Source organism: Muscardinus avellanarius (genome assembly GCF_963383645.1).
Source record: "Muscardinus avellanarius genome assembly, chromosome: 4".
Lineage (NCBI taxonomy): Eukaryota > Metazoa > Chordata > Mammalia > Rodentia > Gliridae > Muscardinus > Muscardinus avellanarius.
In genome coordinates, this window is record NC_137789.1 from 21,254,723 (window position 1) to 21,278,781 (window position 24,059).

Below are 24,059 nucleotides of genomic sequence, written 5' to 3' on the forward strand. Positions count from 1 at the left end.
CTCGTCTCAGCTTCCTAAAAGCTGGGATTACAAGCTTATGCCTCCCCACTTAGCTAATTAAGTTTTGAACAAGTACTAATGATCTATAAAAGGTGGGATACAGGGTAGAAAAGGTATTATTGACTCTTTTTTTGTGGTGGTACTGGGGTACCTGGAAACCCTTCTACCTCTGGTGTATACTCCCAGACCTATTTTATATTTTTATTTGAAAACAGGGTCTCTTAAGCCAGCGAGTCTGGCTTCAAAGCTATGCAAGTCTCCTGTCTCCACCTCCCAAGTGTGGGGATTACAAGCGTGCGCTATCACGCCCGGCTATTATTGACTCTTTGAATGCCCACTGTCTGGAAGTCTATTTGCATTGTTTTTAAAATTAAGAAAATCATCATAATAGTATTAAATAATTTGAACCTAGAATCTCAGACACCTAAAATTGCTTCTTCTGCTTAAATTATAGTTTTTCATTTATCCTTCTGGAGATTCATTTATATATTCATTTATCCATATAAGATCTTCTTAGTTTGCTACTTTTTTATTTATATAAATTCCTCAAGTATCTTCCATTAAGAAGATTACATGTTTCTCAATCAACATGAAATACCACACAGAGAGAGAAAAGAATTCTTTACCATCATGTAAACATTCTTAAAATTCTTTACCATAACCGAAAGCAAAAGAGCCTTCCATAGGTTTTATACTCTTTCTAATATCTAAGCCATGGTTCTCCAAGACAATGTAAAACCAAAGAACTTTTAAAGATATTCAAAGCTAAGTGGTAAACTAATTAGCATACATCCGCTCTCAAGGTCTGAAAGCATTAACATAAGGTGTCAGGTAGTTCAGTGGAAAAACTTTGGACAATATGAATTGGGGTGATGAGTTATAGCAACTAATACTGCATTCACGTAGGAAGCAAAGGTTTCACACAGAGAAATGCCACAGAGCAGCATTCCATCTCACAGTAAATCACTCTTCCACTCTGGGGTCATTTCCTAGTGTGCAAAGTAAACAGATGATAATTACAACTGTGCTCCTGGAAGGGGCCACTGGGAAATGGGGGTATGTGTCATTTCATGGTCTCTCCCCGTGGCCCCTCTCCAGTTTATCAGTCTGTTATAATCTTATTTATGGGACATATTATGACATTTCATTTGTACACAGTTATCTTCAGCTTAAAATCTTTTTGAGAGCTACCAGATTTTTCTACATTCCATATAGCTGGCTAACTCTACAAATACATGAAAGTTAAAGGCAATAGTAATAATTCACAATTATCTTAGTTATTGTTACATGTAAAGGAAATGTGGGTTAGACTAGATGCTTACAGGAGAAATGCCATACCAATTATAGAATGACTCAAATTACAGAATGCTGCTAATTAGCTGCGAACCCATGGTGATAAAACAAAAACTGTATACACTATTCTTTTTTTTTTGGTTGGGTAATAAGTGAAGGGAATGTAGGATTTCTTTGCCAATTGGCAGTCTCCCAGAAGCAAATTCCATTTTATATGCTGAAAATATATGATCTTTGACTTGTTATGTAAATAACTATTAATGAGTAGAAAGTAAACTTTACACGAGTGATGGCAAAAATCTAATTTAAAAATGCTCATTTGGATGACGTGTGCATGTATGCCTCCACCATCTTGCACTCCGTTAAGATGTATGACTACAATGTACCAATAAAAAGTTAAAAAATAAACAAAAATGCTCAAATCTAAACCAAATCAGAGGCCGGTGTCAATCTCCTATATATAATATTCAAAATTTTTGGATGTATTTCTATTTTCTTATGTAAAAAGATTCGCTTCTATTTTGACTCCCAATGGCAAACCACTTATATTACAAACCATTATGACTGTTGCACTTTTTGAATTTTAAATTGCATTTAGAAAATAAACTAGCCTAATTCCTGGAGCATTCTTTTTATGATACAACAGAAGCCTACTGACAAGAGCTTTGAATGTGTATGTCTTAGTTCATGCAAAGAGTCCATTACCTACTTATCCATCCATTCATCTGTCCATCTCTTTATCAAACTTTTCCCTTAGGAAAATAGGTGAATACTCTTTAAAGTGCCCCCCCCACACACACACAGAAGTAATACTTGTTTATCCACTTACCGGTGCAGAATTTCCATTTGGTCCTCTTGATCTAACCATCCTCCCTAGAACTTCTACACCATCCGACGTGATATTAGCAGATGCGTTTATTGCCTTCTCTCCGACTTGCTTGCAGTCAACAACCACTTTGGCCAAAGTCTTGCTGACAACAACATGTAGCTGGGGAAAAGTAAAGATATTTTAGGACCTAAGAGGTAGGAGAAAATATCAACTGAATTTGTATAATTGTATGAATCAATGTTAAAAAGCATGAAGACTAAGAGAAGAAATTCTGTCAAAATGGTTTTTGCTAGAGGAAGATATTTCTACTTTTACAACCTCTATGACTATTCCACATTCAAGTCCCATCTTCATTTTTACTTAGTACTTTTCTTTCAAGTAACTTTAAAAGTGTTCACTCTTTTAAAAAATGTAACTCTATTCTAGAGAAGTAAAATATTTGAAATCACAGCATTGCTATGTTAGTTATATCTTTTCTGAATGTACATTAAAATTATCATGACAGTATTAAAATTTAAAAGTGCTTCTGAATTACCACCAACAGTTGTCTAAGGTACCACTAAATAATATTCAACTAAGGATGAGCAAAGTAGAACTAGGGTTCTCGACATACTTGGTGTACTGCCTCGTTTCCAGAAAAAAATTTATTCAGCACCCCCATGGGAATCCATGTTCTTTAAGGGAATAAGCTGAAAGATGCAATGATCAATTTGCCCTCTTTTATGTAACTATCTTTCATTTCAGCACCTACCTGGAAAGTTCTATGGGAGGTTCCCAAAGTGAGAGGAAAAAGAGTATTTCCTGGTGACACAGAGCCCAGATAAAATAAAGCACCTTTGGCTTCGTGTCTCACACAGTGTTCTCACACTAGAAGGACATTTTGTTTCAGAGTCTATACATTTTGTGTGAAGATTTGAAAATGTTTGTGTAATCACTTCAGAAAATACTCAAAGGTAAGTATCTCCTAGGTAAACTAGGTAACCACATTTTAACCAGGTTCTGCTCTAAAATTCAGCGCTTATACACACATTTTGTTTTATAATGGCAGGTGCTTCATGAGCACTAGCTGTTTGGGTAGGCTCGTGAGAGAGAAGAATGAAACCAATAGGTAAATATGATTTCACCGCAAATGAAGGTCAAATGAATGAACAACTGTCTCTCTAAGGGAAAGTGTCATGACAGTTTAGAGAAAAAGACCATTGGGCGACAGGAAGGAAGATGAGGGAGTTAGGAAAGCTACCCCTGTCTTCACATTGTAAGAAGAGGCTGCCCGTTTGTGAAACAGCATTATCTTTCATGTAAAAATATTATTACTTTTAATTTTACTGGTCTCATTAAACTTTTGTTTCAGGATCACATAAAAGCTGGAAGCACATGGATTTATGTCAATTTTTATTTAATGTCTTATTTACATTACATCAGCATAAAAGTAATTTAAGTCAACAGTGGAGCTCTTTTTTTTTTTTTTCCGTGGTACTGAGTTTCCTGGAAGCCCTTCTACCTCTGGGCTACACTCCCACTCCCAGACCTTTTTTTTTTTTTTTTGAAACAGGGTCTCTTAAACCAGCGAGGCTGACTATGAACCTGCGCGATCCTCCTGTCTCCGCCTCCCAAGCACGGGGATTACAAGCGTGCACCACCACGCCCGGCTACAGTGGAGCTCTTGAGAGTCCTTTTTTTTCAAAAAGGAGTTAACCATCATGAAAGTAAGAAACACAGCTGGAGGAATTCCCACCATAGCTCTTGCTTCTGATGGGCATCTGTACCACGATCATTTAGAAAACGTAAAACTACTCGTATGTGGTTTTGAAGCTTAGAAAATTTTTTAATTAGTATGAATTACAGAAGCATTCATGCTAGGTGCTAGAAAACCTAGCACCTAATATCCATGTTTAAGAAAGAAAGAAAGAAAGAAAGAAAGAAAGAAAGAGAGAGAGAGAGAGAGAGAAAAGCAAGAGAAAGACAAGAAAAGAAGCATGAAGAACTTGGTGAGTGATATTAAACCCAAAGAACTGCTAATGAAACAATATTTTGAACCATGAACTAATAAACTTCCACCTCTACCTCATGTGCTTTTCAGATACCTTTACTTCTGGTGGTGTAGTCCCATCACACAGTGGGGGAAAATGTTTTCTTTTGCAAAATGGTTTATACTTACTTACTTAACTTTTGGTATATCCCCTGCCCTATTTTTTATTCTTTTTAATTTAAAACAGGGTCTCACTAAGTTGTAGAGGGCCTCACTAAGTAGGTCATGAAACAGAAGCCAAGATGAAGGTGTGCTCAATTTCTTCTCTCACAGAGCAGGAAGAGCCTGCTTGGAAAGCAAGGCTTGGCTCAGCACCACTAGTAAAAGCTCTGCTCATCCTGCAGTCTAGGTGCTATATTGCTTAATAGCCAGGAGATCGGTGAGATTATCTACAAAGCAAATACTAGAAGGAAGCATTTCTAGCCCAGAGAACACCTGAAGCAAGTCTCTGAGAAACCAATGTTAAGGAGCAGAGTTCTATCACAGGTGCCAAGTGACTAAATTAACAAGTAAAATTAGGGTTGACTAAAATTTCCCCCAGGGCAGCTTTCTTTTTTTGTACATGGTACTGGGGATTCAATCCAGAGATTTCTGTCTCTGAGCTACCACCAGCTCCCCCTGTTTTGCGGTACTTGGGATGGAACCCAGGGGCATTCTACCTCCCAGCCCCAGCCCTATTTTTTATTCTTCATTTTGAAACGGTCTCACTGAGTAGCAAAGGGCCTCACTAAGTAGCTGAGGCCAGCCGTGAACCTTGATCCTCCATCTCATCCTCTAAAATGCTGGGATTCCAAGCATGTGCCACCACACCCAGCTTGCCCATTTTAATTTTTATTTTGAAATAGAGTCTTTACTAAGTTGCTGAGGCTGGCCTCAGATTGATGATCCTCCTATTTCAGCCTTTCAAGTATTGGGATTACAGTCATGGCCACCATGCCTGGATCAGGGTAACTTTTATGACGGCAGTGATGGGTTGACCTGGTACACATAATAAAGGTATAATCAGTTCTATCTAATCATCGTTCTAAGATAATTCAACTGATTTTGCCTTCACATGCATGAGTGACCAGGTAGACCAGCAATCCTTTCTATACCACATATTACATAGCAAATAAGCTATATACAGTATCCTCTCCTAAGCTGTTTCTCAGAGGAGGAACCTAGATAAATGTCACTACCTCCTGCCACTTCTTCTAAAAATGTACATTTTAGGGTCCATCTTAGAGGTGTCTAATCAGAATTTCCGGGCATTGTTAATAAGCACTGAAGGTCATAATTCTTACTATAGGTGAAATTTGAGATCCAAAGCACTATAGATTTTTTTAAATCTATCTGTCTATCTACCTATCTATCAATCGATTTCTATTATTCTTCCCATTAGCAAATAGAATAAAGAATAAATGTATACAAAGGCTTACTGACCTTATGAAAGCTTCCATAGAAAATTTTCCTGATATCAGGTCCTTCAAAAGTAACAGTTTGAAAATCTCCACTTTGGTCATAGTTGAAATATGTTAGTGTTTTACCACCATCTATTCAAATAAAGTAAAATAAGTAGAAATTTAGAAAAAACTAAAAGTAGACCCTTATCTTATTCCACTGACATAAATCATTTATTATGAACAAACACACAAAAGCCTTTTTAATTTTGAATCTTTCATATTAAAAGCAATATTTTATTATTAGAAAATAGCAATATTTTCCTCACTAATGCATTCCTACATTACAATTTCATTTTTCATTCTGCTTTCATAGGGACAAGCTAGTCTTCATCATTTTAAAAGATTTTTTTGGTCCAGAATATACATGGAATTAGTATTTACACCCTTTTAGTTTCAATATCAATGTAAAATTGTTTTGCCATATGCTATTTAGTTGTGCATACCTTTCCATTTTTACTGAAAAGTCCTTTTACAAATACTAGTTGTAAATAAGCTTAAAATACTCTCCTCAACCAAATTTTTGAGTTAGCACATGGCAATGCCCTTCAAATTTGGTTCTGTAGCTTCATTCTAGTCTTGCAATTTGGAAAAACTCAATACTGTGAACCACAAAAGTTGATGTGCTCTTAAGTCATTATCGTGTGTAACACTCCGGAGCATGGTATTGAAAAGCTTCCTTCACTGGCTTCTCTTCAACTTTCCAACCTCCAAACACTGGAGTTTCCCAGGCTCTAGAGCTAGTCTCTTCTCTTTCTAGAGTCACTCTCTCCCTCTGTGATCTCACCCAGTAACATGGCTCACCTGTCATCCACACACAGTTCCACGTTTATATCTCTATCCCAGAATTCTTCCTAAATCTTATACTGCCACTCTGACATCTGTTCTGGACTACCAAACAGCATCTCATATTTATTAAAACCATGTCCAAAAATTGAACGTCTGGTCCCATTTTTTCCCAGTGGACTCCCTACCAAGTTTGCCCGTCCTTCAGTCTTGACCATCTCAGTAAAATTTGTCTCTTTTAAGCTTGTTCACCATGCTATCCAAGAGCCTAGTATTGGTACAAAGTAGGAACTTAAGGAATATTTGTTGAAAGTATAAGTAGATAAGTGAAGAATTACATAATCAATTATTATATAATGTTAATATTAATGTTACACAAATTACTATTCAGTATTTAGACATTGCATTAGTGAGTTATTCTATAATATACATGAAACAGGCAAGATGACAAGCCACCTACATCATTTATACATATATGTTCAGATGTTATATACATCAATACACTTACTATCTAAAATGATCCCCACCAGTGGGTCAGAATTTTTATTTAAAATCTCCCAAAGAGCAAATGGTTCCTGTGGAGTATCAGGAAGAATCCGGAATAGGAAACTAATTGTGTAATCAGAAGGCAGTCCTTCTGGATGCAGATACCTGAACATGGAAAGAAGAAATAAGACTTTCTTGTATATTTCCTCAAAAAGTTATCCCTCTGATTATCAAGTAAAATACTTTAATTATACAAGCTTTTGAAAAAAAAGATTGCTATTAATCCCAACTTGATCACTGTTTTGATATAGTACATTTCCTCCAGTCTTTAAAGATTGTGTTTATCTAATTTATATAATTTTCCCATTCTTTTTTGAGCATCACTTTATAAACACTTTCCATTTTCTTAAATATTTTAAGAGCATGCTTTTTTTTTTAGTGGCGGCACAAGCTCTTGTTTGTCTATTTTGTAACTTACCCATTCAAGTAGTTTCATAAGTTTTGGTACTGTATAGCTAGGTCAGGACTGGAACTACAAATGGATGTGCATTTCACATATAAATGGTGCTTAATACCACAATCCTACAGAGATCACTAGGCCCTGGGTATAAGAAGAGGAAGCAAGGAAAGCAAGGCGCAAGGCCTGGTCTGTCTCACTTGAAGGGGTGGAGGAGAAAAGAGGAACCAGCATTACTAACAGTCAGCCAGTAATGTAGGCAGAAACTCAAGAGTGTGTGCCCCAGGAGCCCAGTGAGGACCGTGGATGGAGGAGGTAAACATCTAGTAGATAGATAATTCTTTTTAAGTATAATTTCTTGTTGTACTGAAATTATACATCCTAATGAGGTTCAGAGTGGCAGGGCCATACCTGCACACAGTACTTGGTTGGTGAGTTTCCCTCCAGGTCTCACCCACTGCCTTCCTTTCCCCCCAGAGGATGTTGATATTGGCATTTCATATATGTGCATAGCACTATTTGAAGTGTTTCCTTCATCATATTTTCCCTTCCAAACTTGAACCCTCCGAAGATGTTTCACATGCAATACTAGTGGCATTTTGAGAAAAAATTGAATATAGATTTGAAATGTAAAGTCACAGGTGACAACCTGAGAGATGACCCCTTAAGCCAGAAATTCCTAACTTATAACCTCAAAGACCCCTGGAATCTGCAGAATGCCTGCAAATGGCCCCGTGTGTCCTTCTGCTCACCACACACTTCTGCAAAGAGGTGCGATAATGTGGTTTCTACATGAACTTGACACTACTCTCCCACAGTCTGGAGTAGCTCGTATGATTCCTCAAGGGTAGCGTCATTTGAACGATCACACCATGGTGAGACACTTCAGCTGCAGCTCTGTAGTTGATGCTGCCCAGTACAAATCCTAGCATCACCACTTAACAAACTATGCGATCTCATTCAAGTCACTGGCTCTTTGTGCTTTCATTTCATTATTTGTAAAAGTGAAATAGCAACCACATCTATTTTGTAGAGTTGTTTGGAAGTATGAGTAAATTAGCATACATAAGCACTAAGAATAATGCCTGGTATATTGTCGTGTAATATATGTATCAACTATTTTTATATATTTTTCAGATGAACTGATGATGCTAAAGTTCAATCAGCATTGTGCATGTCTGATGTTTTTAAACAAAGAAATGTAAACATCATCTGCTCTAAACATCATGGAAAGTTCTACCTGGAACTATTGCAGCATATATTAAATTGATATAATTTTGAAATAAAAAATAAGATAAAATGCTATATACACAACTGGCTTTATGGAAACATACTTGGTTGGCTGGGAAACGAGGGCATCTTTGTGGAGTTGGTAACAGGGATACACATTGAAGGTACCAGGCTCCATAGACACCCCTTCCACAGATGAAAAATCCTTTTCAACCAAACCAAACATTTCCATCATCTTAAATCCTAAAAAAGAAGGGTAGGGGAGAGTACAAAATAAGTTAAAGAGAAAGAGAATAAAGATAGCATCAGATTTTAGATTAGATTTGGGGATTTTTTTCTATTTATGATATTTTTAAAATAATCTCAAAAGAGAAACCTGGATCTGAAATGGGAATGATTTAAATATTTTTATATTTAAAAATTATGATAATGCATACCTGCAAGATCAATTCCATCTTTGTGCACCAGTGGGCAGGCTGGAAAACAAAACAAACATATATAAAACCCTAGTTCAGATATTTTTCAAACATACTCTTTTCCTGTCATAAGAACAGGAAACTATTGCAATCTTTCTGGAAGTCAGTTGAGGGACTTCAGATCAGATGGGGTTATGGTTTTCTTTTACTTTATAAAGATTGATATGGTCTGGTGTCCTGTTTTAAAATCCAAGGGCAACAATTTCCTTTTTCTCTCTAGGCTCCATTAAAATCAATGGCCACAGCTGGAAGCAATGGCACATCCTCTAATCCCAGTAGTTGGGAGGTTGAGATAGAAGGGCCTCAAGTTCAAGGTCAGCCTCCTCTGCAACTTAGTGATAACCTATTTTGAAATAAAAAAATAAAATAGGGCTGAGGATGTAGCTCAGAGGTAGAATGACCTTGAGTTCAATCTCAGTATCATGCACACATGTGCATACACACATGAAAGGAAGGAAGGAAGGAAGGAAGGAAGGAAGGAAGGAAGGAAAGGAGTGAGAAAAAAATTAATGGCAGTCACTTAAACCTTTGTGTTGGGGAATGTCTCATTTCCTTTTTTCTTTTTTTTCTTTTTTTTTTTTTTGTGGTGCTGGGGATTGAACCCAGGGGCATCTGCCTCTGAGCTACACCCCCAGCCCTATTTTTTATTATTTATTTTTAAACAGGGTCTCACTAAGTTGCAGAGTGTCTCACTAAGTAGCTGAAGCTGGCCTTGAACCCTGATCCTCCCATCTCAGCCTCCCAAGTAGTGGGATTACAAGCGTGTGCCATCACGCCAAGCTCATTTCTAACACATTGCCCTCACCTACAGTTTTAATACATTTTTGAAAACTATTTTCTACATTTGCTTAAGCACACTATCTGTTAACACATAGACTCTTATCTGACTAGGGAAGATCTTTATCAACCTAAAACTTAAACAGAGGGGAGGAAAGCTTTACTCCATATGCTCAAAACCATAAAACTTACTATCAACATAAACAGTTCTGGAAGCTAATATTTGCCTCGGTTCAAGATGGGACTCATTATTTAACCAGTATTAAATATTTATTTCAGACTTTAAACGACACGAATAAGTACAAATTCCAAAGAACTAACTTGCTGATGCTGTTTCGCAGACAAAAGTAATTAGTTCATCTTCGATTTTCTTAAAGGCATCAAAGTCATCCACGAAGAAAACATGGCGTGCACTGGGCTTACTGCCAATGCTAACGAGCTCCGAATAATCTGCGTCAGCAACACCGATTGCAAAGATGTTGTAGCCTGTGGCAGAGGGGAACAGACTTTTGACTATTTTAAATTGCATAAAACACAAAGAAGGCAATATAAAATGTTGAATGTCCAAATGTTTAAAATATGTTTATTTAGAAAGGCCAGTGGGGACGGATAATTCATTCTTTACAGTTCATCAGAATTCCTCATGCACATATCTAATTAAGTGATAATCATTCCATCATCCCCTAAAGAAAATTTCCATTTTAGAGAAACTCAACAAGTTCCTTGATCCAATTAGTGTTTGAGACAAAATCGTTCCCATTTGAGTAACATCTTCATGGTTGCATATTTTTAAGAGTTATCTTAACATTTATGGGATGAGATATATTTGAAACAGAGAAACTGAATTCATCTCAGTGAAGAAGTAGAAGCAGAGTCTAAGGTGGGTTCATCATTCAAAATTTGACAAATATTTAATTTCTATTTGCCAGGCATATGTTATATGATCTAATCTTCAAAACTGCCCTATGATGAGAATCTTCATTTTACAGATTAGAAGGCTGAGGAGTTTCTATAATAAGGTTTCTTCCCTGGACTTTTTAATGGTCTTTTTCATAATATTGCACTTAATTTCTGAGCATTGAATACAATCATATATGTGTGTGTGTGTGTGTGTGTGTGTGTGTGTGTGTGTGTGTGTTGTACTTAGTGCTGGGTATTTGATATACAGGGTGTTCTGCACATAACAAGAGCTTTAGAGAAAATAACAAATGTTCTTTAATAAAACAGGGTAATTACAGTTTTGTAAACCAAAAGGTATTTTAAAAATCACATTGTCCAGCCAATAAAGGTTTGGAAGCATTTCAATAGAATCAATATAGGCTCTAAATCTGTTTTTAGTAAACAACACTAACGTTATTATTAGTGGCCACGACTGTTTATATGTGTAAAACTTACCATCCAATTGCATCTCCCTAGAAATTGTATTCACATCATCTTGGGATCTTCCATCAGTTATAACCACAATCACCTTTGGGATGCCTCTTCTTGTGCCCGACTCTGCAGTAAACAAGGTATCTCGAACATGCTTAATTGCTTTTCCTAAAACAGAAGGGGAATTGTTCCATTTTATTCCCTTTCGTTTTTGTTTCATTGGAAATTTTAAAAAGTAAAAATAGAGTTCTTAAAAAAATGTTTTGATTGTTGTAATTCAAAAATAAAGGTCATTTCAGTAGTTACTAGTAACTCATTACTTTGAGCCTTAACTAGACTTTTTTTGGTCTTACCTGTTTTTGTATTTCCTCCTTTGTATGAAATATGTTTAATGGCATCAAGAAGAGTCTCTTTGGTCTTGTAAGAATTTAGTTTGAATTCTGTCCTGGGGTCATCAGTGAACTGAACCATTGCCACCTGGAGAGAGAAAGTGTATTTATTTTTCACATGTGTAGGCTTCTACTGGGTCAGAGAGCATATACCTTAGCACAACTCATTCCACTCTCTCTTTAGATTAAAATTCCATATAATCCACATATCAAATTTGAAGACAAATTAAGTAGAATTTTTTCTAAGTACTATCATGAACTTTAAAAAAAAAACTCTCACTCTCACTCTTTCTCTCTCTCTCTCTAAAGCATGAAAGATGTTTGCCGCCTCATTTTAAAAGTGGAAAAAACAACATCTGAAACCTGGTAACTGAACAGATGTCAAAGCAGCAGAAATGGATTCTGTACAAGACTTTCTTTTGAAGTCAATCATGAAGTAACCAGTACTGTTCTACCCACTTTAAGTATGATGAAACTGAGGCACAAGGAGTCAAGTAACTTGCCCAATATGACAAAAGTAGTCACTGGTAAAATCAATAGTTGAAGCCAGATATATTTTATTCAAAAGATGTGATCTTCACTTCTATAATATAAACTTGTCTGGCTTTATTTCCTAACATTTGTTTTTATTCCTATGGAAATTCTGGGCCATAATTTAAATTTATTGATTTTTGTTTAATATTTCAATTCTGAATTCTGAATTTTAGTTTATTCACTGAATGAATAAATTACTTTCATGTTCTGCTTGATCAACAGTAATGCATAATCTCTCCTTTAAATATTTTAATGTCCTACAGCAGGGAAAACATTGCAGGTATCATTAAAGGAAATACTCTGTCCCAGTGTATAAAGGAAACATCTCCTGACCAGGCCCTTTCCACCTCATTTTTGTTTGATGATCCCAACAGTTTTTTTTTTTTTTATAAAGATTAGCATCCTCTCCTTAACTTTTTTAGTCCCAATCCCTTGACAAGAATATACAGAATGAATTAGTGGTTGGCCTCACTTGAGTTCCATCTGCACCAATCTTGTCTAGGGCTCCGACAGTACTGTACAGAAAGTTAATAATCTTATTGAAATTGTCGTCACCAATGCTCCAGGATCCATCTACCATCAACACCAGGTCTGCCTTGGCAGATTTGCATACTGAAGAGCAAGAAAACACTTTGAGTCAGTGATAATTGGAAACTACAGTAGTTATTGAACAGCAAGATATATCATGAGTTGCCCCCTAGTTACTAAAGCTCATCCCCAAAGGAAAAGTTTCAACTTGTTAAGGGTCATTTCTTAGGATATTGCTCAGCATGCTTCTGTACCATCGTTTCTTTTCTGTACCCACAGTTCCTGTTCACAATTAAAAAACTTCTATCAATAATATGGCAAGAGGGAAAAAATAAATCCACCCATCTTAGTACTAAGGAATAAAAATGAGCATGTGTGACTAAAGGGATTTAGAGACAGAAGTGTGAGCAGACATCATCAAGCACCTACTGGTTGGAAAGAAGGCCATGATACCCACTCTGTGTTCTCTGTTCTTTGCTGATGGGTCCAGTAAACTAATCTCAGAGGGACACAAGCTCAAAAAGAAGGCCTGTGAAACAGTGGAAGCTCATTAATCTACAATTTGTATCTGGATTGAGTCCACAGGCAAACTTTAACTCCAGCCTTGCTCAAAAGTTCTTTCTACCACCCACTGATACATGTCAAGAAATATATATAATAGTGCTAGAAGAGGGAAATTAGTATCAATAGGTAACATGAATATCAACATAATAAAACAATCAAACAAAGGAAAAAACCTCCCACACAATACCAACTCAAACCTACTCAATTAAAAGCATTTTTAGAGTCTTTTTTTGGTATCATGGGCTGTTTCAGATTATCTCTGCTTCTCTTTCCTTTTGTTAGTGGAGGTCATTGTGGATGAGTCTTTTTATGATGGAGCTAACAATCTGCTCTTCAACAATGTGAATCTTTTAATCTTAGGCCAGTGGCACACAAATATTTTATGAGATAATGTACCCTTCTCGTTTCTATAATGAAAAAAAAAAACATTCTGCTTCTCTTTTATTAAATGCAACTGCATTCCCTTACGGCCACTTTCTAACATAAAAATAAACCATCTCTAAGTGAGGTAATACTCTAGGGACAATGAGATTTGGTGAGGTTGCTCTCATGAGTTCTATGATTTATGAAATTTTACAAATTTGTAGTTTGACTTCTAAAGATGAAGAAAATCACCAGATCTCCTAATTTTATGTTTATAAAAGAAAAATCAGCTTCTCTGTTTCCAAGAAAAGAATAAATCAACATTAAGTTTCACCTTCAAAGTGAGTAATATCCATTTAAAATGTTTCTAATGAAATGTTTACTCAGTCAAATAAAATATATGAATATGCATGAAGAAATGACCTTGAAAATATGACATTGTTTTAAATTTTCTTCTTTAAACTTTTTCCTACTTCCTAATGTTTGCTTAATAAGTATTAATGTAATAGAAAGTCATAGGCTTTTAAATTAAGTACACTCAGGACAAATACAGCTTACAATGAAGAGTACATTCAAGTTGTAAAAGTCCCACCATAAAAATCATCATAACAAACTTTAGAACCAATGTTTCTCCTTCGCCAATCATCACTCTTACAGACCCTCCCAAATCACATTTTTCCCGAGATTCATGATTGGTTACTGAATAATATCCATGCTCATAATACCCATGCTATACATAGACATGTTCTGAACTTAAAGCATGCTGTAATATTGGCATAGAAATGTCTAACTAGTAAATCTATCAATAAAGTTTCTGTTTTCAGTTCCACTAGTAAAAATTATCATAAATATTGAGACTAGAGAAGGCTAGATAGGAAGATGGAAAAAGAAAGAGTTTGGCATAAAAGGCAGAGTGATGTATCGCATTATAAGATGCAGGACAGCATAAAGCACCTTTGGGGAACCCTGAGTCGTACACTTTTGCTCTTATGTAACATCTGGGAAATGATGCTGTGAAGTTGGTTGATCAGTGAAGACCTTGTGTGCCATGCCAGGACAGATGTTGAGCTGCACTAGAGTTTCTCATTGCCTCTCTGATTCCTTGACCTTTCCCCTCTTTCTAGCATACGATCCCACTGACTTTAAGTGTCTATACAGCGATGACAACTTATTTTTCACTATATCCCTGGCATGTAACAAGCACTTTAAAATACGAGATGAACAGAATTGCTCTTCTGACACAACCTTTCAACTACATGTTCCGTTTCTCCTCTCCTCCCTCCAGTTCATTCATCCCATTCCACCAAGGTTATCTTTCTTGAAAACTTCTCATGGTATGCTATGTCCTTAAGGATGGAGCTCAAACTTCCTATTGTAGCTCACAAAACACTTCACAATGCCATCCTTACTCTTTTCTCTGTGCCACACTAAAGCATCTGTGTTTTCCCAAACATATCCTGCGCCTAGATGACATTATCCTATGCTATGACATTGAGCATTAGTCATTCCTTTGTCTTTCAGGTTTGTTCTTCAAATGTACATCAACTCTCTCTCTTTTATGAATTGTTACCATACTGGTAATATTTTTTCATATTTCATGGCTACTATAGTACAATCTCTATTTTGTAACTTATATCCTTGACTGGTGATTATCAACATAAGCACCTATTTCTCTTATAATACTAAAAATAAACCAAGAGCATAAATCATGTATTGTTATTGTATTCTCCATGCCTCCTACAAGAGCTTTGAGAATTAGTAGTAGAGTGAATAAATGTTCATTAGTGGAATGAAAAAATTAATGATCATTACTTGGTTGAGAGGCCTTTTTTTTTTTTTGGTGGTGGTGGTACTGGGGTTCCTGGAAGCCCTTCTACCTCCGGGATACACTCCCAGACCTATTTTGTACTTTTTTATTTTTGGAAACAGGGTCTCTTAAGCCAGTGGGGCTGGCTCCAAACCAGCGCGATCCTCCTGTCTCCGCCTCCCAAGCGCAGGGTTTACAAGCATGCGCCACCATGCCCAGCCGAGAGACCTTTTTAAAATTGCCTTAACATCTCTGATAAAAGATGCTGAGGAGCCAAGCCTGGTGGCACACCCTTGGGAGGCTGAGACAGGAGGATCACAGGTTCCCTGCCAACCTCAGCTACTTAGTGAGGCCCTCTGCAACTTAGTGAGACCCTGTTTCAAAATAAAGAATTAAAAAAAAAAAAAAACAGGTCTGGGGGTATAGCTTGGAGGTAGAATGCCCCCTGGGTTCAATCCCTAGTACTGCAAATAAATAAATAAATAAATAAATAAATAAATAAATAAATAAATAAATAAAAGATGCTGAGGAGAGTTATGATAACAAAAGAATAAAAGCATTATAGATATAATCTGGAAAATCATTACTCTTGAGTTTGGTATAAACTAGCTTTTCTCTTACAAATTATGTAATTATTCTTCCTTGGTGAGCATTTATTATTTTTTGAATTAAATTAATTAAGCAATTCTGTTAGGAAAGCTAATCTTTGTGTATAGAATTTATTATTAAATGCATATTTTTTTAAAAAAATCATACCCTGGGCTTGATAAACATTTATATTAAGAAAAAGGAAGGTGTCACAATATAATATCTGTTATTAATACCTTAGTTTTAAATGAATATACAAATGAAAACAACAGAAATCCTAAACCCAGAGTCACACTGTTGCTATATTATTCTCTTACCTTCCCTTGCTGGTGGAATGGTTGGAGGGAAAGTTGGTGGCTGAGTAGGAAGGGATTCTGTAAAGGAGAGGGAGGAGGAACATTAATTAGTCATCTCATCTGTGGGGAAGAAAGGGAGGAGGTGGAGGAGTCATGATTCAAGGGCATCAATGATTTTGAACAACTGTCTTTGGGAATTTAATGACTCCTATAAATCAGCCACAGCCTGTGAACACAGACGTATCTTCAGACCAAAGGCTTGAGATGCCGTTTTTGCCACCATTCAGCTCACTCAGCAGGAGCCAATGCAATCAAACTGTCAGCTACAAAGTGGTTCCAATGTTGATTTAAGGCAGGAATCCTGCCAACCCATTTCAGAGGCAGCCTCTGGCTGCTTTCACACATACAATTAACTTCATTTCCATTCTGCCTAAGGTTTGACCATCAATCCTGTTGCAGGACATCTCTCGCCTTCCCACCTGTGTTTCCCAGGATGTTGGTTACCAGTGGGTTCTGATCCACTCTTTTTGCTCAGTGTGTATCTGGAAAATGTCTTTCAGTTCTGAGGACCACATGTAAACATAACAGGCTAGCGTGTGCATAGGTCTTTGCAGCCTGGTGATGTGGGATGAGAAGTCTACATACCGTGCAGTGGCATGGTCTGATTAAAGGACTCGGGGACACGTGGATCAGAGGAGTGATTTTCATGCCAGCTCACATGGCAAAGCACCAGGAAGTCATGGTGTCGTTATGTAAACTTAAAATATTATTTTATTATGCATTTGTTTTTATTCCTCTTTGACAATAGAGATTAAAGAAAAACTATGAAAATTCTTCTCATTATCTCAGTTTCACATTTGGGAAAACTCTGAACCAATCATAGCCAATCACAAAGGGGATGTTGAGCTTCTAGAGATAATGAGCAACAGATACCTGGGAGGACTCAAGCCCAGGCAGGATGATCCTTTGTTTGAAATGTTAAAAAGGAAATTCCTTTTTTGGGAGGAAGATTGGAAGAGACAAATTTTAAAGGTGTCTTCAAATGCCAAGATCTAATAAAATTTAAAAACTTAGATCAAATGACTTAACATTAAAATAATATGGTAACTCTGTATGTATTACTGACATTAAAAAATGCCCAAGACTAATTATTATATGAAATAAAGCAAGTCACAGAATAACATGGCATAATCCCGTTTGTGAAAAAACAACCAAAGTTCTCAAAAAAAATAACAGTTATAAAAATGGGTCTTTCAGGAAAAAAAGAATGGGGAAAGAGGAAAGTCAGTGACATGCCTTATACACTTCTGTTGTACTTTTATAGACATATATATCCCTGTTGTTTTTCATGATGATTTTTTGAAGCTAAAAAGTTCCAAAATTTTTTTAAAAATTGAAAAATGTTAGTAATAAAACCAGGATTGCAAAACTTTCTTGAAAGTACCATCAAAGGCTTCCAAAGTCAGAGTTATTCATCTGAAAAAAAAATCCATGGAAGCACTGCATCATCTTTACAATGGTGTAGCTTCTTTTGTGTCAAAAAGTCAGGCATATCCCAAATTCAGTCAATAAATCAAGAACCGAATCAATGGGAGACTATGGCAGCCAGTCGATATGTTTGGGCAGAACATCTGGCCAAAGAATCTTTTGGGTAAGAAGAACCATGAGGCACTGTTGACACGTGTTTAGATTCTATATGTGGCACGCAGATGGTCCTTGTCCTTAAGTCTGTGCCGGGCTGTCACACAGTAGAGAGAACTGTCTTGATCTGCATTGCTTCAGAAGGTTGGATGAGGGCCAGTGGGTGGAAACTACAAGAAGACAGATGTCTCCAACATCAGGAAGACATTTATATCAACCAGAGTGATCCAGCTTAAAATTAACCCTGGGTTGGTAGCTAACAGATATGGGATTAAGGTTAGGGGATGTTGAAGTAGACACTGGATCCTAAACTACAATGTTTTTAGCAGTCAGGCAAGCAACACATATGAACTAAGAACTTCACCTAAGAACCTGAGAACATGTGAACTAACTAAACAGTTGTTAATTGGTTATAGCAGATTAAAACTCTTAGGACACATGGACCCTATGCTGTAAGATGTTCTGAGCTTTCAAAACACATTCTAAAAAGGTTAAAAAAAAAAGTAAGGGCCAGAGAAAACATGTCCGATAGTGAGATCTAGCACCATGGCCATCAGTTTGTGACTCCTGAGAAGATAATAATGGTGATGGGTAAAAGAATGGTTGTTTAATAAGATACAGGTTGAAGAGCTCATCCATGGGTATTTTTATTGGATCTTTATTGCTATACCTGGTGGGAAGAATGTAGATATTTAATTTTATTGATGAGCAAAAAACCCAGAAGTGTCAGTGCTACAAAGGGGCAGAACCAGAGACCAAAGCAAACCTTTTTGGCTGTAAGTACTGTGTTATCAAAGTGCTAATAGTTTCTAAACTATATGATTTCTATCCATAAAATAAAATTCTAATCAGCAATAGAAACAAACAGTTGGTAAATTCTACAAAGCAGATATATCTCAAAAAATACATGCAAATGGAAGACATCAAGTCCAAAAGATTACCTATTGTATATTTCCCATTATATGAAATGTCAAAGAAAAGGCAAATATATAATAAAATAAAGTAGATTGCCTGAAGGGATGAGAGTGGAAAAGGAGACAGACTTCATTAAGACCAAAATGATTTCTTTGGGATGATGAAAATGTTCCCAAATTGAATAGTAGTGATGGTTGTGTAACTCGAAATGTATAAAAATCATTGATTTGGGTACTCAATATTGCACTTAAATTCAGGGTATATAAATTATACCTCGAAACACAGGCATAATATAAAATGTTCAGTGTTCCGAAATAAAGTCTTCATATTATAAAAATTAAACGATTTGATTTGTTATATTTTTGCCCTTTTTATTAAAGTAAAACATGGATGGTTTCCTTCTGCATGGGCCAGAAAAGCTAAAACGTGTGCATGGTAGGAGTCCTCTCTGAATGCCATAGACATGTTTCGGGGCAACTAAGAAAGCATTTCAACCACCTCTTATTCCTAGGAATTTCAAGTTTAAGTTCAAGATACTAAAATAAGCACCTAAGTGTCCCCTAGAATTCAACACAACCATTTTAATATTTGTGGCCTTAAGGTCAGGAATTCTTGATTAAAAGCCATTCCAAGAAGCTGGAACCCCGTTTGCTCTTTGGAACACGTAAAAAGTGAGTGCTCTGTCTTAATTATGTACTTTGTCTTCTTTTTGGTGCATCAGATCTGCAGCCCCCCCCAAAAAAACACAAGGGCTTCTCATGCAGGCAATAACTCTGGGGTCAGCCAGTGGGAACATCTTGGCTCCACTCCCACCCTTATGGCTCTGGTAATAGGCATCGTTTTAATGTCAGCATCCAGTCCTTAAACTCCATTTCACACGCCACATACCACAAATGTTCCTTATGGATACGGGTCGCAATGTGAGTCATTGTTCCAAGCCCTTTGCCATCATATGACCATATGTTCCCATGTGAAATATATATGAAGAATTAAAAAAAATTACTGATAACATCAGTGGGCCAGATGTAAAAAATTCCAGTGTTAGATAAAAGAAGTAAAACTTGGATTACATATATTCTTGGGCAGCAATAGGTAATATTTTTTTAAGTGCAATAAGGTTATGGGTCCAAAGCTGGATTGTGAAATACTGTTGGTTCAGAACAAGAGGATATCAGAGGAGGCTGCCTGACTTACTTGTCCTTTCCATGATGCTTACGCTTGGTCCCTCCATCTCCTGGAGCTTGGTGTAAACGCTGATTTTATATTCTGAATCTGGCTGAAGTCCATAGAAGCAATGCCTGTTTGTTCCTCCTCCCACAGTGGATTCTTGCTTCTGTGTGTCTGTGATAAAAACAAGACAAAACATGCACATATGAAATTTTTATTTATTTATTTACTTATTTATTTATATGTTTATTGGGGCACCGTAGTCATACATCTTCATGGAGTACAAGGTGGTAGAGACACACATGCACACATCACACATTTAACCCTTACCCATGTCTCACCCCACTCCCTCCTTTCTCCCTCCTCTCATGTTGGGCTTAGTGATTGACTTCGATATGTCTGTGAATGTACGTCATGTACATTAAATCATTTCTCTCTTCCCTCTCCCATCCCTCTCAGTCAAGTCATCTTATTTGCTCATCTATGGTTTCTCCTCTTTTATTTAGAGTTCCTAGCTTTTGAATATTAAGGAGAACATACAATTTCTTATTTTTTGTGACTGACTAATCTCACTTAGCATAATGTTCTCCAGTTCCATCCATTTCCCTGCAAATGACATATTTTTGTTTTGTTTTGTTTTGGTGGTACTTGCGTTCCTGGAAACCCTTCTACCTCTGGGCTACACTCCCAGACACCTATTTTATATATTTTTATTTGGAAACAGGGTCTCTTAAGCCAGCGAGGCTGGCTTCGAACCTGCGCGATCCTGTCTCCGCCTCCCAAGCACGGGGATCACAAGCGTGCACCACCATGCCTGGCTTCGAACCTGCATGATCCTCCTATCTCCACCTCCCAAGAGTGGGGATTACAAGCGTGCACCACCACGCCCAGTTGAACTATTGTATCTTTATTCTAAAGATTTTATACAGCCATTAATTTTCTATTAATAAATCACATTTTATCTGTATAAAAACAAAACTTACTAGTAAAATATTTCTGAGGTCAACCCTCCATTTAATGAGGAGCTATTAGTGTATATAATTGTGGACATCTTAATTGATCTGTTGCACAGGTATAGATATGAATATATTTATTGATTTCTTTCTTTTATATTTATTTTTTATCTGGATTCCTTTTCTTCAGCATGAGTTTCTAGTACACATTCATATGATTACAAAGTTATAAGATACACACTTTTAAGTCCTTGTAAGTTACTATCTAGCATCCTGGATAGGAATGGGTATTGAATTAGAAATTGCCAGGTTTTAGGCAATCCCCGTGTCTTTAGGAGGTGAACCTCCTGGGTCTCAAAAACCTCATCCACTGATCCAGGTTGTTTTCCAAGCTGCCACAAACTCAGGCAAGAGCTGAGAGAACTAGGACCACCAGCTGGCCCCGTTTCTGCTCTCTGAGCCCCGATTTCTAATGATACCTATGGCTTCTTTTTCTCACAAAAAAGACTCTTAGGGAGCTCAGAGAAGTCTTTCCTGGGATGCAGTCTGAAAATTGTTTTCTGTTCTTTAAAATTATAATAGAGCCAGGCGTAGTGGTGCACACTTGTAATCCCCGTGCTTGGGAGGGGGAGACAGGAGGATAGCACAGGTTAGAAGCCAGCCACGCTGGCTTAAGAGATCCTGTTTCCAAAATATAAAGTATAAAAAATAGGTCTGGGAGTGTAGCCCAGAGATAGAACGGCTTCCAGAAACCCCAGTATCACACACACCAAAAAAATCATAATAGAGAAAAAAAAAAAACAAGGTGCTTAAGTGGCTTAAGGCCAAACCTGCTGAGAGCCATCTCCCAGTTCCTGCTGACCAGGTCTTTGTTCTATTAAGAAGTCATGTCACATATAGCCAGCTACACAGCACGGACCTTCTCTGTCTTTTTCTTCACCAAAGTAGAGGCACAAAGAACTTTGGAGGCCCCACTCACTGTTGGCTCCTTCATCCCCATGTCCAGAACAAAACTGCTATGTCTTTCCCAGAGGAATTAATGTTGGTCTTTATGTCCGGAGCCTGAGGGCATGAGACTAATTCTGTTCTTAAGGGCTTACTCTTTACCAGGTTTTATGCTGGATATTTAATGATAGCAACAACCACAAAGATAATAATAGTCAAGGTTTAGAGAGTGCTTTTCAAGTGCTAAGGAATGGTCTAAGGATTTTACTTGTATTAATTCACTCAGTCTTTGCAATACTGAGAGCTACACTCAAACTAAAGATAAGAAATAGAAGGCCAGAAAAGTTAGCAATCCAACTAAATTTGGATTAGTTAGTAATCCAACTTGCATAAAGATATGGGCTTTATCCATGTCCATAGCTCAGTAGCAAAGCCAAAATTTAGAAGCAGAACTCTAAAACCCAGTTTCAGAGGAGGTTGCATTAATTTCATATGTTATAAGATAATGTAAATTATATGTGCAGTTTCTCAAAAATAAAACATTTGGAGAGCTGCTGAGTGCATATTTGGTGTGCAAACACAGGGGAGGAGCTCACTCTTTGATCTCCTCATTGGACATGGCTTGCTTTGGTAGTATTCTTTTTTAAGTATGTTTAATATCTTTATTGGTGCATTATAGCCTCATATCATAATGGAGTTCGGAGTGATAGGACATACTGGTACACTGCTCTTGGGTAGTTTTAATTACTAAAAAGCTTCACATGGGTTTTCTTCTAGGAATGAAGTGTTTATATTTTACCATAACAGACAATTGGCTGAAAGAAAGAATTATTGCTACCATGAAAAGAATAAGTATTCAAATTTCCCTCTAGACTGGTCTTCTAATTCATAAAGTATATCTGGTTAATGAAACCTTCATTTGTAAGAATTGAAAAGCACTCTTGAAAATTTGCATTGATTAAATACATTTCATATATATGTAATGGCTAAAAGAACCATCCACTTCTCCAAAGTGTTATTTGCAGAAGTTTATTAGAAATAGCAAAATATAGAAAATGTAAAAAGAGACTAGTTACTTTTGAAGTACAAATTGTGAAAATATCAAAAATTTTTACTTGTTCAGAAAATTTATCTAAATAAACTTTCATCTACAATATACATATATTATAATAAAATAGGTGTACATTTCAATATCAATTTATCAGAAAAAAACAAAATATGTCCTTTTAAATATTGTCTGTGGAAAATCTTGGCATTTTAAAATACAAATAAATTAAAGCCATTTGTTAAGTTAAATGTAAAATTTGGTTTTCTTTCTTTCTTTCTTTAGTATGGTACTGGCAATTGAACCCAGGGGCATTTTACCTACAAGATATACCCCCGGTGTTTTTTATTTTTTATTTTGAAACAGGGTTTTAGTAAATTGCTAAGAGTCTCTCTAGTTTTCTGAGGCTGGTGATATGATCCTCCTGTCTTAGCCTCGCAGGAACTGGGATTATAGATGGGACCACCACACTTAGCTTAAATTTGTTTTTATATATTATGAATATTTAAGATTTTCAGAAGTAAGAATCATTATGTAACTTTTACTAATATATGTTTCTATAAAGATATATCCTTATAATTTTAATAATATATCTTTCACAATAAATACTGTCTACCTCAATGTTTTTCATAAATTATATAAATGATAAAATTAAAATATTGTTACAATGTTTATAAGATTGTATATTATTGTGAAGCAAGTTTGATATTAAGTAAAATTTGCTCTGCTTCACTGATTTCCAAGTTCAGTCTGTGGTTCCCAGGCTTAGAAACCCACAAAAACTGTTTCTTTCTGACCCTTAAAAACCTTCTGGAGCCTCCTAGAAGTCTCTGTGAACCACCCATAATACAAACATTTCCTAAATCTTATGCATAGATTATATTGATCTATGTCCACAGATGCTTTCCAAGGAATCAATTCTAGAAATGAGCTTTTCTTTCATTTCCCAATTCTTGTGGATGCCATGTACTTTAAAGACCCTTGAAAGTAGAATATTAATGGTAAGTTTTACTACTAAGAATAATAAATCCACAAACCATGGGAAAGCTGGAACAGGCAGTATGAAGTTAATGGCAAATAGTATCAGTTTGATTCCCAACACTAACAAAGAAGAGTTACAAGGATGGGGGTGTATCCATGTTGCCCTTGGC

At 36.5% G+C, this 24,059-nt stretch overlaps 1 protein-coding gene across 5 annotated transcripts in view; it reads right to left on the bottom strand.

Annotated features, from left to right (window-relative positions):
* COL14A1 (collagen type XIV alpha 1 chain) overlaps positions 1-24,059 on the bottom strand; it is a gene marked incomplete at both ends in the record, with an annotated part of 205,215 nt that overhangs the window by 72,788 nt on the left and 108,368 nt on the right. For all 5 annotated transcript variants that reach the window (XM_080694909.1, XM_080694908.1, XM_080694907.1 and 2 more), the window contains 11 exons: positions 2,123-2,281; positions 5,574-5,683; positions 6,885-7,027; positions 8,654-8,792; positions 8,987-9,025; positions 10,124-10,288; positions 11,198-11,341; positions 11,527-11,650; positions 12,569-12,708; positions 16,264-16,320; positions 19,993-20,139. In XM_080694909.1, coding sequence (XP_080551035.1) covers positions 2,123-2,281; positions 5,574-5,683; positions 6,885-7,027; positions 8,654-8,792; positions 8,987-9,025; positions 10,124-10,288; positions 11,198-11,341; positions 11,527-11,650; positions 12,569-12,708; positions 16,264-16,320; positions 19,993-20,139 — 1,367 coding nt within the window. The remainder of the gene's footprint in view (positions 1-2,122; positions 2,282-5,573; positions 5,684-6,884; positions 7,028-8,653; positions 8,793-8,986; positions 9,026-10,123; positions 10,289-11,197; positions 11,342-11,526; positions 11,651-12,568; positions 12,709-16,263; positions 16,321-19,992; positions 20,140-24,059) is intronic.